Here is a 14406-nt window from a genome sequence, read left to right as displayed (position 1 = left end):
ATGCTCGTGAGCTAAATCAGAACATTTCCAGCAAGAACGTAGAAATTGATCATCATAATTACATAACTGCCTGCAAAGAAAGGCTGTCTCTAGAGGCCCTAAGAGCACAAAACAGCAATGATTTAAATAGGAATTCAAGTGTGAAGCGGATTGTCCAGGATCAACACCTCTAAGAGTGCTTTTAGTGAGAGGTGTGTAATGTACAGTCTCGAAGTCAGGAGAACTTCAAGCAGACCTGGGATAGTGGCAAGTGCTGATGGTCTCTGAGCTGCCGATTCGTCCTCAGGAATGGCGTTGAGAATGCTGCCCTGCCTACCTCTTCAAATGTTTTTTTTTCTTTTGTTACCTTAAATAAATAAAACAAAATATAGAATGAAATCCGTAGATAAGAGTAATAATGCTATCTCACAGCAAGACTACTGGATATCTAAACCGCGTCTTAATGTTTGCATTCTTTTCTTGCTGGGGGTTCCAGTGAGCGTGTGGAGGTCAGAGGAAAACTTGGCAGGAATCAGTTCTCCTCCCCTGTGTGGGTTCTGGGGATGGACCTCTGGTCACTAGGCTGGATGGCAAGTGCCTTTACTGCCTGGGCCATTTCCCTGGCCCCATGTCCTGAATTTTTCAGAAGGAAATGGGAGAGGATAAATAACCGCATGCCAGTGATCTGACTAAGTGCCGAGACCTGATGCAGAACAGAACAGCAGTGACTGGAGCGGCTGCATTTGGGATGAGCAGCTTTAGCAGGAACAGGCAAGAGCACACTAATGCATCCAATAATGCACTAGGTAGCCCCCAGGGAAACGGGATAGAAGACAATTTTGTTTAAGGGAGTTTTTCAAGTGAGCCAGGCAATGCGAGTCTGGTCGTCTGACAGATCCTGTTAGGGGCTTCCCCAGATGCAGATGCCACGTGGCTTCTGGCCACTCACCTGGGAACCCAGGCGAGCACAGAGGGAAAGGCGACTGAACATGATTGACAGAACTGCTCTGTATAGGACTGCCCACAGAAAGCTGAACTCAGAAATGAAAAATTATGGACGATCAAGGGCTATAGGAAAAAAGAAGTGGGGGCTTGAGAACTGACAGGAAAGATTAAGGCATGTTCCAGGCAGAGCCAGAGGACCGCTGTGAAGATGGCAGCCCAGGACACGTGGATGGTGGCTGGGACAGCCTAGGGCAGGTGCTTCCTAGGAAAGTCCAGAGAGAGCAGGAGAACAGGACTGAAGAGCCAGCAGACGACACCGAACTCAAACCCTGCTTATTCCCCTTTTCCTGCAGAGTTGCCTGGAACTATAAGGAGTAGTGGACACGAAGCCAACCTGTGAAAGTGTAGATGCTATGGAAACTGACACTGTTAAAATTTCGCTGCCACCACATCAAAGGTGTCAGTAATAGAGTTCTATGGCATTGCCTAAGCACTGAGTCCAGAAATGTTTGCGATGCTGAAACTATAGCATGGTATTATATGGAAATTTAGTGAAACCATTAGTCACAATAACCTTTTTTAAAAATTTTTTGGGGACTAGGTCTCATGTAACCCAGGTTGACCTCAAACTGGCTATATGCTAAGGGCAACGTCCAACTCCACATCACTCTGCCTTCCCCTCCCAAATGCTAGGATTACAGGCATGCACCATCACACCCAACACCATCACTACCTCTGAAAGAAAAGAGGAAGATGGAAATAGAACGACCACAATTCCTATTAGAAAAAGCAAGATGCATTTGTAGGCTAAGTGGATGAACCCTTGGAGTAGAGGTGAGACTGTGCATAGGCTTAGGAAGAAGGAGGTTACTAAATTATAAATGAGAACAGAGGGATTTGCTGTTACTTTAGAGAGGAGTGGGAAGAACAGAAGAAAGCCCACAAGGCCGGGTCCTGCAGGGGGGCAGACCTGAGGAGAAACCTCAGGGAACAAAACCAGTGTGGGTGCAGAAACCAGGGATGGGGATTCAGCTTACATGGGAATGCTAGACAAGTGGTTTCAGCAGCATCCTGCAAGGAGCCAAAGCATCACGTGTCCCGTCCCACGTGAGTAACCACTCTACCACTTGCTCTCACCTATCCATGCGGCTTACCGGAGCATGAAGACTCCATCCAGTTAAGCTGCAAGAAAGGAAGCAACCGAGCCTCCCTTCGCTGACCGGCTTATTCATCACTGTAGTCCGTGTCCACCGAGGCATGCGGAGAAACCTCGCTGGGCACGATGAATATAGTCCACAGTCTGAATTTCCTAAAACAGTTTCTAGGGCAATATTCACCACGCAGTGAGCTGGGCCGCAGGAGGGTCTGCAGGAGCAGCTCCTGTCTCTCTCCTTTCCAGGGTGATCTGCCATTTGCTAATCGCCACTCTTAGTTTTCACAACACAGTCCACAGAAATCACAACACAGCGGAAACTCACGGCTAGCCTGGGAAGCCACAACTAAGATGCCGTTCGTCTTAACCGGGAGGCAGTACTATCTGGCGAAGGCATCCGAGACAGAACCCCAGGGACAAGGTTCTCGTTCTACACTTGCTCCACCTGGCTCTGTGACAGTCACTTCTACTCTCAGGGCTTTCTTTTCCTCATTCATGAAATGAGGGCCTGGATCAGACGATCCTAAGGTGTCACCCTGCTCTAGGATATGTTTTGTTCTAAAGCTTTATAGTAAAAAAAAAAAAAAAAAAAGTATTGTAAGTTAAATATTGTCTAACTTCAGCAGTGAAACAAGTTTTAGTACCCATTCTGAACATTTAAAAATAGGTACCTGAAAATAATTCAGATACCAGACTAAAGGTTCTGAGATCTTAAAAAAATGGCACATTATACTATTTTAAAATATCCATTTAGTGCCTTTTCTATTTGAACTGTTTAACTGGAATGGAATCCTGAGTTCTCCAGATTTTTCTTCTGGCATGCAAGTCTTACTGGCGGCTTTAACTTTAACATTGTGTTTTCCACCCTGTGCCCTTACACGGTCTCCAGTTTGCATTCTTTACCCAGCAAACCCCCATCATTCTGTTTCACAGTCAGCTGTCATCCCAGCTCCTTACACCAAGCACGAGGCCTTGAGATTCTGGAAACAGATTAAAGCAGAATCTTCTCCACTGGCTCTTTCACTGGAGATGCACCCCACTGTATGGTCCAAACGGGTCATCCTCCTGCTTGGAAAGCTTAGAAATTCACCTGAAAACCAACTAACACTTAAACTCCTTGTCCCAGCATATAAAGCTTTTCCTGGGGGCAAGAGAGGGTCAAGAGATAAGAGCACTTGCTGCCCTTTCAGAGGATCCAAGTTCAGTTCCCAGAACTGGTTAGAGGCTCACAATCACCTGTAGATCCAGTTCCCGGGGATCTGATGGCCTCTTATGACTTCTACGGGCTTCTGCATACATGTGGCACATATGAACTCATGTGGGCTCACACACAAGCACACAGAGTAAAAACAAAGGACTATAGAGAGAGAACAGCACGTAAACAAGCAAGGTCACGCGTTTATCTCCAGCCCAACCAGATGGCTCCCCTTCCATCCTGATGAAGCCTGGTTTACACAATCTGAGGCATCTACCCGGACAGCGGCATTTCGCTCTGTCGCGTTCCTCGCAGCAGAAGGGAACACATTCCCTGCTGTACAATATGCTGAACACCTGCACTGTCTTTAGATGCTGCTTTTCTCACACAGCTGAGTTCTTTGAGGACAGCGGACCATGTGCTAGATGCCTATGTGCCCTCCCAGGATCTGATACCACCTATTATCAGCGGGCTTATCATCTATGCTTTCAATGGAACAACTCTTCCATATCCCATTCACTGAATTTCTCATCCTGGAATGAATGACAGAGTGTCAGTAATGATTACACATGAGAACATAACGGTTCCTTCTACTTCAGTGACATTGATTCTAGAATAAAAAGGTGATGGGCAGAGGGTGTGGAGCCCAGTAAGAAAACATGCAAAGCCCTGGGTTCAACAGGCAGCATTACTAAGCAACAACAAGACAAAAATAACACACACGCACACACACACACACACCATGCAAGGTTAAACCTGGAAATGAAACAGAAAATGTATTTAATTTTAAGACGATAAAATTAAAAAAAAAAAAGCTTCATTTGACAATGAAGTCTGTGTGAGACAGCACCGGCAAAGAGGAGCTTGATATAAAAGCGCCAGAAACCTCTAAATAAGGTGTGGAACAAAAGGCAGCACTGTGGGAGGAATCACTCTTGGCAGGTTAGCCCTCCCAGATGGATGTTCCCTGCATCCTTAATTAGCATTCTATGTGCAGACTGTGACTCTATCAATGAGGATTATTGGCATATACACCAACTCCCGCCTCAGAACTGTGAGATGGTACAAGGTGCGGCGCTGTTCCTCGGCAATGGAAGCCCAGTCTTTCCTCTATGAAAGGGAGGGAGCCCCATTGGTGCATTTGCATCCCATACCTGCTCTGCTTCTAGTTCTCAGCGAAGTCTCTCTATGATGGAGGAAGGTCATTGGTTAATTAATAAAGAAACTGCTTGGCCCTCATAGGTTAGAACATAGGTGGGTGGAGTAAACAGAACAGAATGCTGGGAGGAAGAGGAAGTGAGCTTAGATGCCAATGTAGCTGCTCCCCAGGGCAGATGCGATGAAGCTCCGACCCAGGATGGACGTAGGCTAGAATCTTCCCAGTAAGCGCACCTCGGTGCTACACACATTAATAGAAATGGGCCAGGCAGTGTTTAAAAGAATACAGTTTGTGTGTTGTTATTTTGGGGCATAAGCTAGCCAGGCGGCCGGGAGCTGGGTGGCAGGAACGCCAGCCCGCAGTTCCCTCAACATCTCTAGCTGGGGTAGCACGGGCGAACAGATCACTGTATCATAGCTGGTTCTCGTGGGCAGCCTTTCTGGAGTTGGCTTCCAGGCTCTTCCGAGGGAAGATGCCCTAGGTAAGCACGCCAGGGTCTATATAATGTACCTGTTCTCTTCCCTAAGGTCATTTTCCAAGGCTTGGGTCTCCCGCTTCAGCTTCTGAGATCGTGCATGGTCTCTCCAGGCTCGCAGGACCTTCAGTTGAAGCTTCCAGTCAGACAGGGTCCCAGCTTTCCCCAGCTTTATCCTATGATCCAGAATCAGCTTGTGCCAGGCAGAGAAATACCGTTTTTGACACTATAGTGGAAACATTTGGAAAACCACCACCAATCAGCTTTTGTGTTTCAAATACGCTACAATGACAGCCCTGTCCTCAGATTTTCCCACCACACTTCTCTGAACAAATCTGCGACCTGTGATTTGGATGGAATCGAACAAAGCTCAGCTCTTTCATACTTAGAGGAATGATAGATATCTAAGCAGGCATCAGAGGTACCCTAAGCTTTGTGACTTAAACTAAATACTTAATTCTCATTACAAGGCACTGGTCCTGTGGTAAACTGGGATAGCAGGTCATATCTTAGACATGAACTAGAGGCCTTGAGGAGCTTGACAGAGCTGATTCCAATATGACCTGCCCCGCTAGGATGTCTTGGAGCTTCAAATAGTAAGTCAGCCTTTAGTTCAATCTTGTCTTGAGCGCCACTCACATCCTTCATGAGTTCTCAGTGGAACAGATTGGGGCCTCCATTCCTTGAAAACAAGACAGCTAAAAGTGACAAGCCTACCTGGGCTACCCCTAATCATGTGATTGGGGTTTTGAGGAGAAGGCCTAGACATGCCCAGGCTACCACGTACCTATGCAGCCAATAGCAAATTATGCCCTAACCAAGTCCCCAGGGCATACTTTACTTGTGATCCAGGTCTAAGGAGAAAACCACTGCATTCAGTCCTTGTCTATACAGTCCATCTTCATAAAAACCACTGCATTCAGTCCTTGTCTATACAGTCCATCTTCATAAAAACATTCTCTTCTTTCTAGATCAGTCTCCTGCCACCTCCCAGCCTCAGCACGAACCACACTGTGTCCTTCTCTGTCCACTCCAGTACTTACTTCCCAGGGACAGTCCTATGGCCAACTCTAGGCGCTCTTCCCACTGTATTCCAGGCAAACTTTGCATTCTTCCGCCAAGGCGCTCACTACATGTTATCAGAATCTCAAGTTTACTGATTCTCACAAGACGGTGGCATTCCCGAGAGAAGGGAACAGTACCCTTTCCTGGGAATGACAAACCTGACAGGAGAGCTAAGCATGAGATCAAACAGAAAGCAACATCACAGGACGTAGCTTTTATGAGAAGGATGGATTTCAAAGACTTTAGCCTAATTCACTGCTTCCTTATTTGTAAAAATACTTAAGGGATACTATATCAACATTTACTAAACACCTGCCACTGTGTTTCAGTTTGGGAACTCTAAACAAAGTTGTTGAAGAAACAATCTCTACTTTTGGAAGGTTATAGGGAAACAGGAAACAGAAATAAAAGCCTGGGGCTAGTGAGATGCCTCAGCTGGTTGTCCCACCAGCCTGACAACCTGAATCCTTGTAGAACCCCCAGAGGAGAGAACTGACTTCATGAAATTGTTCACAGTGCTAGTTTGTTCTCTGTTGCTGTGATAAATGCCAAGACTGAAAGCAGCTTAGGGGAAGGAAGGCTTATTTGGTTTATGAGTTATAGTCCATCACTGAGGGAAGCCAGGGCAGGAACGTGACGCAGGAGCCTGGACCTAGGAACTGAAGCGGAGAACACGGACGGATGCTACCCACTAACTTCATCCAGGTTCCCGTTCAGCTGCCTCTCTTATACTGCCCAGGCACACTTACCTAAGGATGGTACCACCCATAGTAGGGTGGGCCCTCCTACATCTGTCAGCAATCAAGAAAATGTCTCACAGACATGCCCACAGGCCATGTATGGAGGCAGTTCTTCAACTGTGTCAGGCTGACAACGAACTAACCAGGACTTTGATGTATATGCCCACCTAAATACATCATGTACACACACAATAAATAAAAAGTTTAAAAGACCAATAAAAATATAAAGAAACATGCTAGACTTCTTGGAAATATGCTACTTGGCCAGAACCATTTTTTCTATATAGGATATAGTTACATTCCCATTTAGATAAACATATAGTATTATAATATTTCATCAAGAGAAACCACAAACAACCTAAACAAAGCCCTTATTCCCTTTTTTTTTATCTCTTCAAATGAGGGCACATGTTGTAGAATCTCAGCTCAGATACACTGGGGAGGCACAGGATGAGGAAAGAAAGGAGGTAGAAGAGGGAAAGGAGAGACTTGTTGGATACAAGATTTGCCTTCACCTGTGCTGGGGTACACTAAGCTGCCAGGATGGAGGTTTGCTTTTCTTTTTTCCATTGTTATTTCCTTCTCTAGCTTACAGAATACAGCATCTTAAAATGCCTTTTTAAATTTATTTATTCAATTTTTTCTGTGTATGAGTGTTTTGCCTGCATGTATGTATGTGCATGACGAGGGTGCCTGGTGTCCATGGAGCTCAGAAGTAGAACATGGATTTCCTGGAACAGGATTTAAGGATCATGGAGAGCCATCATGTGGATACCGGGAACAAATGCGGGTCCTCTGAAAGTACAAGTTCAATGTGCATGGATGTTTTGCCTGCATATGTAAGCCTGTGTACCACTTGAGTGCCTGGTGTCCTTGGAGGCCAGAAGGGGGTACTGGATCTCCTGGAACTGGAGTTACAGATGGTTGTGAGCCACCATGCGGATGCTACAGTTTAACCTGGGTCCTGTGGAAGAGCAGTCAGTGCTCTCAACTGCTGACCATCTTTCCAGCTCATGTCCTTGCATTTTTCTCTCTCTTATCATAAAGTTCACAGTAACTTCTGTGTACCATTACACTTTTAACTGTTCATTTACTTATTTATTTTTTGATTCTGTGCACATAAGCAAATTATACACAACTAGGCTATACTACTAGTCCTTTAATGTTCTACACATACTATTTATTAATTCTTAGATTATGATAAAATCAAAATTCTAAGTATTCTTATGGGTCACCTCATCAAATTAAAACTTTAAGTAGACTAATGCTGGATGATTAAATTCACAAAGTAAAGCATTAGTGTTAATTCCAAGGCCAAAACTCAAACATTCTGGCATCCTGGTGACTCTAATCTATTAGGTAATTAGTCTATCCTAACAGTGGAAGGTACATTCTCTGCTTTGAAGCGAAAGCAAACAACACATAGCTTACCACAGTACAACAGCATTCACTAGAAACTTACTGAATTTAGGAAGCAAAGCTGGAGTTTCTAAACTCTACAGTCAGTATGCTCCTTTAAAGTCCCAGGGTTAAGACCCTGGGAGCAAAGGATGGGTTTTAAAGGTCTGGAGTGGGCCCCATTATGCAGAAGCTAACAATAGCCCAGTGACAGACTCCTGGAACACTGCTTTACTGAAATAAATTTGCTACTGGGTTTTTTCCCCCTGCTTGCTCAAAAGCAATCTCATTAAAATTTAGATTAAAAATAAAGAATGAATTGAGGATAGCTGTTTAGTTATTCTTGATCCATAGCAAACATTATTTAGGTAAACACGTGTCTGACGAACCTGCGTGAAGAGAGCCCTGCTACTCTTGTCTGACCTGGACGGACAAGTGGCACGCTCCCGCAGACACATCTGTTTGTTCCCTCCACTCTGATGTTAGTCACTTTTCTTATTGCTGTGACAATATTCTTGGCAAAAGCAATTTAAGAGAGGGTTTACTTGGGCCCTGGGTCTGAGGGCACATCTACCATGGCAGGGAAAAGACGACAGCTACAATGGCCAAGCAGTAGGTGTAATTGGGGCATCCAGCCACACTGTGCCCACAGTCAGGAGGCAGGGAGGAATGAATGCTGTCTAAGCTGGCTTTCTCCTTTGGATTTGCTTGGGACAATCCATGGATGGCTCTTCCCTCTCCCTTAAACCTCACTGAACACTTTCGCCTAGGTGTGTCTTGTAGGTGATTCTAAATCCAGGCAAGGTGACAATGAGGATTAAAGGTCGCCCTCTGTAGCCCCAGGAAATTGCCTGTTTCTCCTGATCAGTTCACAGTCTAGAACAGTGATTCTCACGCGTCCTAATTCTGTGACCCTTCAGTACAGATCCTCATGTTGTGGTGAGCCCAACCATAAAATTATTTTTAGAATAATAACTGTAATTTGCCACTGTTATGGATTGTAATGTAAATATCACAAAGGGGTTGTGACCCACAGGTTGAGAAACGATGGTTAGTGCTACAATGGTGCCCTAGCCTTTTTCTCTTTGTAACGAGAGCTATTTAAAAGCACATTCGAGTTGGAAGAGGAGTGCATAGTGCATTCTGTTTAAGCCAGGAGAATTCAAACTTAACTAGCCACGTAGCTAACGTGGCCCCACTTTATCTCCTTCTTACTGCACCCGTTTCTGTATCTGACTTTTCTTGCCGATGGGTTCCAACTATAATCAATCACACATTCTCCCCTAGCTCCTACCATCTCTATCAAGCTGCAGTGATGGGCTTGGTATGGTAAATGAAGCAAGAAAAACCACTGTGGGGATGAGCTGTACCTAAGTATGCATCTGTAATGATTTTGAGAGGAAGTTTTAAAGCACAATGCTGTCTTCCCCTTAAAATCTTCCACAAGACAGCATTTGGTTTCTAAGGACTCCACTCAAGAGAAGAAATGACAGCCCACCCTGCTAAATCTATTACCTGCACTGCAGTTGCCCTCGCTCTGTTGGCAAGAAAAGCTCTTCCCTGAAGTGTAATCACACTGCTGTCACTGTGGATGATTGACACTAGGTGGAACAGCAATTTGCTATCTAATCTTCATTGTAATTCTAACCCTGTCACCAGAGACGCTTGTTCTGATTAATGAAGTGGGTAACTCATCAAAATTCTTCAGCTATTCCCCTTTTGTCAGAAAGCTCGGTGATAATTGCATCAGAATTCTCTGTCATGGAAAAATAAACAATGAATTGTAAAGAGGACAAAAATGTCAACAAGTTTACAATTTATTGTTGCTGAATGGAACTAACCATGGTGCGGCCAGTCGGCCAGTCGTCTAGGGACCTTGGCTGAGGCCAAAAGTCAGGAAGAAGGCTGACCGCCCATGAATGCCCTAGGGATTCCTCTCTGCTCCCACTGTTAAAGGAACAGACATTCCACTCTGCAACTGGAAGAAATCTTCCAGGCCTTCTTTTCCTTCAGAGATGACTGTTTGTAGGAAAAGGCACATGGGAGGCACAAAGAACCTGGGGCTTGGAAAGGGATTTTTACCACAGCGAGGTCAGTCTGCAGTGGGTGGCACAGCCTTGACTCCTGGGATGGGAAAGGAAGTGCCCATGACCCACTCCTGTCTCTTCATCCCCCACCATTCAGAGAAGAGCAAGCTGTCAGGTGCTGCGAAAACCTCCAGAGGCCTAAAGTCGGAACACCTCTACCAGGAGACAGTTCTATATTCAATCTCATTCTTTCTTCTCCTAAACTTATTTTCAAAAATTTAACAAGCATATCCACAAGCACAGCAGAAGAATAAAGCTTCACTTGGCTTTACAACTTATCAACACTGCTGCCAATCAAGGGCTCCGTCTTTCTTCCTGTACCTTTCCCTCACCTGCAGAGTTTAAACATAAATGCCAGACATCAGACACTGGAGCATTTTACCCATAAATGTGTCAGAATGTATAGGTGACATATGGATGTTTGCTAAATTCTTCATGCTGTCAAGAAGTCCAATCAACAATACTGTACTTATTGAGCTGTTATTTCCCAGCAGAGCTTGGACTACATCTCAGAATCCCACCATATCTTTAGGAGAGAACGGTCGCTCCTCCTCATGGCCTTCTCTTTTCCTTTGAGATGCTCTCATCCCTACCAACCCCCTCTTTCTGCTTCATGTCCTCCAGACCTGGCGCTCACACACATAAATGATGCTAAGAACACATCTTATCTCAGAGTACATCAGGCAAATGCTTGTTTCAGCTCCAAGGTGGCCCAACAATAAGATGAGAAATGTCATTGTCCTCACCCACAGGAGATTTTTATAAATATTCACCAGAAATGACTGGTGTTTAAAAAAATTATTCTAGCCGGGCGGTGGTGGCGCACGCCTTTAATCCCAGCACTTGGGAGGCAGAGGCAGGCGGATCTCTGTGAGTTCGAGACCGGCCTGGTCTACAAGAGCTAGTTCCAGGACAGGCTCCAAAACCACAGAGAAACCCTGTCTCGAAAAACCAAAAAAAAAAAAAAAATTATTCTACTCTGTAAATTTTTAGAGACTGGCCTGGACTTATGGCATAGGCTTTCTCTTTAATTTTTTCCATATTTTTTATTAAAAAAATTTACTTTTCATTTTTCATACCAACCCCAGTTCTACCTCCCTCTACTTCTCCTGCCCCCTCCCCTTTTCTATCCAACATCCACTCCTCAGAGGAGATAAGGCCTTTCTTGGGGAGCCAACAAGGTCTGGGATACCAACTTGAGGCAGGACCAAGCCCCTCCCCTCTGTATCAAAACTGAGCAAGGGATCCCACATAGGAAATGGGTTCCAAAAAGCCAGTTCATGCACCTGGGATAGGTCCTGGTAAGACTCCCAGGGCACCCCAAAACAGATCAGGCCACATGACTGTCACCCACATTCAGAGGGTCTAGTTCAGTCCCATGCAGGTTTACCAGCTGTCAGTTCATAGTGTGTGAGCTTCCACTAGCTCACGTCAGCTGTCTCTGTGGTTTTCCCATCATGCTCTTGACCCCTTGCTCATATGATCCCTCCTTCTTCTCTTCACCTGAACTCCAGGAGCTCAGGCCAGTGCTCAGCCGTGGATCACTCATCTGCTTCCATCAGCTACTGGATATAGGTTCTAAATAATATATTCTTTTCAGAAAATAAAACAAGTGACGACAACACCAAACATATTAAAGAACAGGTATTGCTAGAGTACTGCCAAGGCTGCATGAGGCCTTGGTTCAAGATCTAGCACTGGGAACAAACATTGCTGACGAACAGGAACCTCTGGGCCTATAGCACTTTTAAGGGTCAATACTGGCTCCATACCCCAGTCCGCTCATGAGAATGGGCAGTTGGGTTGCTTGTGGGGTGAGATGAGGGAAAATGACAACAAGAAAGGAAACTCTGTGTCGAAACTGATAAAATGTTAGTGGGAAATCTTCTGTGAAGTTCACTCTATAAAAGTAATGCATACCATGTCTCAAACACCTTAGAAAATGTAGCCCACACAGTGCCTCTGGCAATAAGCCTGGGGGCAGGGTTTCACCAATCTCCACGTTTCACGCACACTTTGGCATCTCTCTTTCTCTACAGCTGATCTGCAAAGAGGCCCCCTCCCCTCACACTGCAGAGGACAGTGGCTGTTTTTGTGCTCTGTGGGCATTCTGATAACAGTAAGATCTTTGGAAAGGAACCATGCTGTACAAATGAGGTTCTGCTTAACTACCGTTTCCAGCATCCTGCCAGGAAAAAAAAAAAAAGCAGGGTCTCCCACCCCCACATTACCATGTCTTCTTAGTCTAGTTTAGGGGGGATTTTTGGAAGGCTCTACACCACAGGCATAATATTAAAAACAATTCCTGTGGGTCATTACTATCTTATACCCTCTAGCAGAAAAACCTAACGAAATATGCACATCAAAACTGTCTCCCCAGAGAACACAGATTTAGGCTAATATCACCCCATGTTCCATTGTTTCTGCCACTTTCCCAAGCAGAAGGGATCACAGAGTTGCTAATCATATTAAACAAAAATGTATTTCAGAATAGAGAATTAAGAAGGCACTTTCCAAACAGTGTTAAGATTTCATAGTTAATCCCATGTTGTTTCTGCTAATTAGCTACGACACATGAATTGCTCAATCTCCCCAAGAGATTTCGCTGCCAGATCAAAGAGAAAATAGGATTGACTCTACTGGAAAGTTGCTGTCCAAAAACAAGCTCCTGATAGAATGAGGGGGAAGCTGAGGAGACTGGGAGGTATGGTGTATGAAGGCCGCCATACCTGAATGTGTGCACTGAGATGGGAGGCCAGAGTCTCATACAAGTCTATCAGTTTCCTGGTCCACCAGCCCCGGGACAGCCAAGGCAGGTGGGCTGCTTTGGGTCTGAGCCCAGCTTGGGTTACATAGCGAGCTGCCAGTCATAAAAAGAAGGAAAAAAAAAAAGAAAGAAAAAAAACAAACAAAAAAACAAGACTAACTAACTAAATAAATGGCTTAGATGAAGTGTTAAAAATTTAGAGGTAAACTAAAATCCAGAATCAAAGCATAAACAATGATGGAGCTCTAGACTGGAGCGACTCCTAGAAAGAGATTCCTTAAAGTCTTCTCAATAATATTCTTTTTTAAAATAACTTACTTAAATTTATTTTATGTGCATTGGTGTGAGGGTGTCAGATCCCTTGGAACTGGAGTTGACAGACAGTTGTGAGCTATCATGTGGGTGCTGGGAATCAAACCCAGATCCTCTGGAAGAGCAGCCAGTATTCTTAATAGCTAAGTCATCTCTGCAGCCCCTGATAATATTGTATATGAATATTTCTATCAGGTCTGTGTTGTGAAATATGCTGAGTACACAGGCTGTATCTTGCCCTGATGTGAGTCAAAGGACATTTCCTCTTGTTCACCTCGCGGCTGGTAAAGGCAGCTTTGGGCTCCTTTAAGCCAGACCTGTCCTGGAATTTAACAAAAGGCTATCCTATTTCCAGCCATGTCTATGTAAAAGTGTGAGGAGTCAGGATGGTAGACTGTGTTTCAGGACACACTGCAGAAATACCAAGTTAGAGGTTCAAGACCCATATCATTATAAATAATGCAGCCACACTGAGGGAAAGAGAAGAACTTAAACAATATTGGAAAAAAAGTATTTTGACTGAAAACTGTAAGACTAAAAGTAAAAAAATACACAAATATTGTATTGTAGTTAGATTTGCTCCTATAATTGCTTAGGAGACAGTTTACACAGTCCAGGTTGGCCTCTAACGTAGTACGTATCAAAAAATGGCCTTGACTTCCTGATTCTCCTACCCTGCCTTCCCAGTGCCGAGAACATATGTGTGCCCCATAACACCCAGCTCTTGGATTAGCAATGCTCAAACTACATTATAGCAAAGTAGGACTGACCGACAAGTCAATAGACTGTATATAAAATCAGTAATTGCATACACCATGTGGGTGATGTTCTAACAGGGTCTCTCTCAGGGGAAACAACCTTCTAACTGATCGCTAGATTTGTTCAACACTGGAGAGGTCTGGTGGCGGAGATTCAAACTATCTAGGTAATTTTTTCTAACTTTTCTATACATCAAAATCAGCCTTCAATACAGAACCTTAAACAATAATATATGAGAAAAAAATCTGTGGCAAAACAAGGACCATTCATTCAAATGTCGTCACTCTTACCTTCTAAATACACTGACACATCCTTTTTAAACAAAGCAATCAGATTTAGGTGGGCCATTAGTTTCATTGTTAACTGTCTAGT

The 14406-nt window shown here is 44.4% G+C and overlaps 1 protein-coding gene across 1 annotated transcript in view; it reads right to left on the bottom strand.

Moving 5' to 3' along the window:
- Window positions 1-14406, bottom strand: part of Ccdc191 (coiled-coil domain containing 191) — a 69396-nt gene that overhangs the window by 28098 nt on the left and 26892 nt on the right. The window contains exon 9 of the mRNA XM_057763982.1: window positions 4942-5132. Coding sequence (XP_057619965.1) covers window positions 4942-5132 — 191 coding nt within the window. The remainder of the gene's footprint in view (window positions 1-4941; window positions 5133-14406) is intronic.

This window comes from Chionomys nivalis, chromosome 3 (assembly GCF_950005125.1).
Source record: "Chionomys nivalis chromosome 3, mChiNiv1.1, whole genome shotgun sequence".
Taxonomy (NCBI): domain Eukaryota; kingdom Metazoa; phylum Chordata; class Mammalia; order Rodentia; family Cricetidae; genus Chionomys; species Chionomys nivalis.
This window is presented reverse-complemented; position numbering and strand designations above follow the sequence as displayed.